At 51.6% G+C, this 973-nt stretch overlaps 1 protein-coding gene across 1 annotated transcript; it reads left to right on the top strand.

Annotated features, from left to right (window-relative positions):
- Positions 1-298: 298 nt before the first annotated feature.
- LOC108531958 (60S ribosomal protein L7a-like) lies at positions 299-973 on the top strand (the record flags this gene model as incomplete). The annotated part of the gene is given in 2 exon segments (XM_017875626.1): positions 299-516; positions 518-973. Coding segments are annotated over 2 exon segments (663 nt in total), but the record flags the coding sequence as incomplete, so codon positions are not given.

Here is a 973-nt window from a genome sequence, read left to right as displayed (position 1 = left end):
TTTTGATAGACAGTCTCATTGTTACCCAGGCCGGAGTGCAGTGGTGCCATCTGAACTCACTGCACACTCTGCCTCTCGGGTTCAAGCTATTCTCGAGCTTCAGCATCACCAAGTAACTGGGATTACAAGTGCTTGCCACCACGCCTAATTTTTGTTTTTAGTAGAGATGGGGTTTCATCATGTTGGTCTCAAACTCCTGGCCTCAAATGATCTGCCTACCAAAGTGCTAGGATTATAGTCGTGAGCCACCACACCTGGCCAGCATTTAAAAATTTCTCAAAGAGTTTCTTTCTCCTCCCACCGCCCAAGATGCCGAAAGTAAAGAAGGCCAAGGGAAAGAAGGTGGCTCCGGCCAAGCAGGAGGCCAAGAAAGTGGTGAATCCCCTGTTTGAGAAAAGACCTAAGAATTTTGGCATTGGACAGGACATCCAGCCCAAAAGAGACCTCACCCGCTTTGTTAAATGGCCTCGCTATATCAGGTTGCAGCGGCAGAGAGCCATCCTCTATAAGCGGCTGAAAAGTGCCTCCTGCTACTAACCAGTTCACCCAGGCCCTGGACCGCCAAACAGCTAGTCAGCTGCTTAAGCTGGCCCACAAGTACAGACCAGAGACAAAGCAAGAGAAGAAGCAGAGGCTGTTGGCCCGGGCCGAGAAGAAAGCTGCTGGCAAAGGGGATGTCCCCACTAAGAGACCACCTGTCCTTCGAGCAGGAGTTAACACCGTCACCACCTTGGTGGAGAACAAGAAAGCTCAGCTGGTGGTGATTGCACACGACGTGGATCCCATTGAGCTGGTTGTCTTCTTGCCTGCCCTGTGTCGTAAAATGGGGGTCCCTTACTGCATTATCAAGGGGAAGGCCAGACTGGGTCGTCTAGTCCACAGGAAGACCTGCACCACTGTCGCCTTCACACAGGTGAACTCGGAAGACAAAGGCGCTTTGGCTAAGCTGGTGGAAGCTATCAGGACCAATGAC

Source organism: Rhinopithecus bieti, unplaced genomic scaffold (assembly GCF_001698545.2).
Source record: "Rhinopithecus bieti isolate Rb0 unplaced genomic scaffold, ASM169854v2 scaffold_980, whole genome shotgun sequence".
Lineage (NCBI taxonomy): Eukaryota > Metazoa > Chordata > Mammalia > Primates > Cercopithecidae > Rhinopithecus > Rhinopithecus bieti.
Note: the sequence above shows the minus strand (reverse complement) of the source record. Positions and strands in the feature narration are given on the sequence as shown.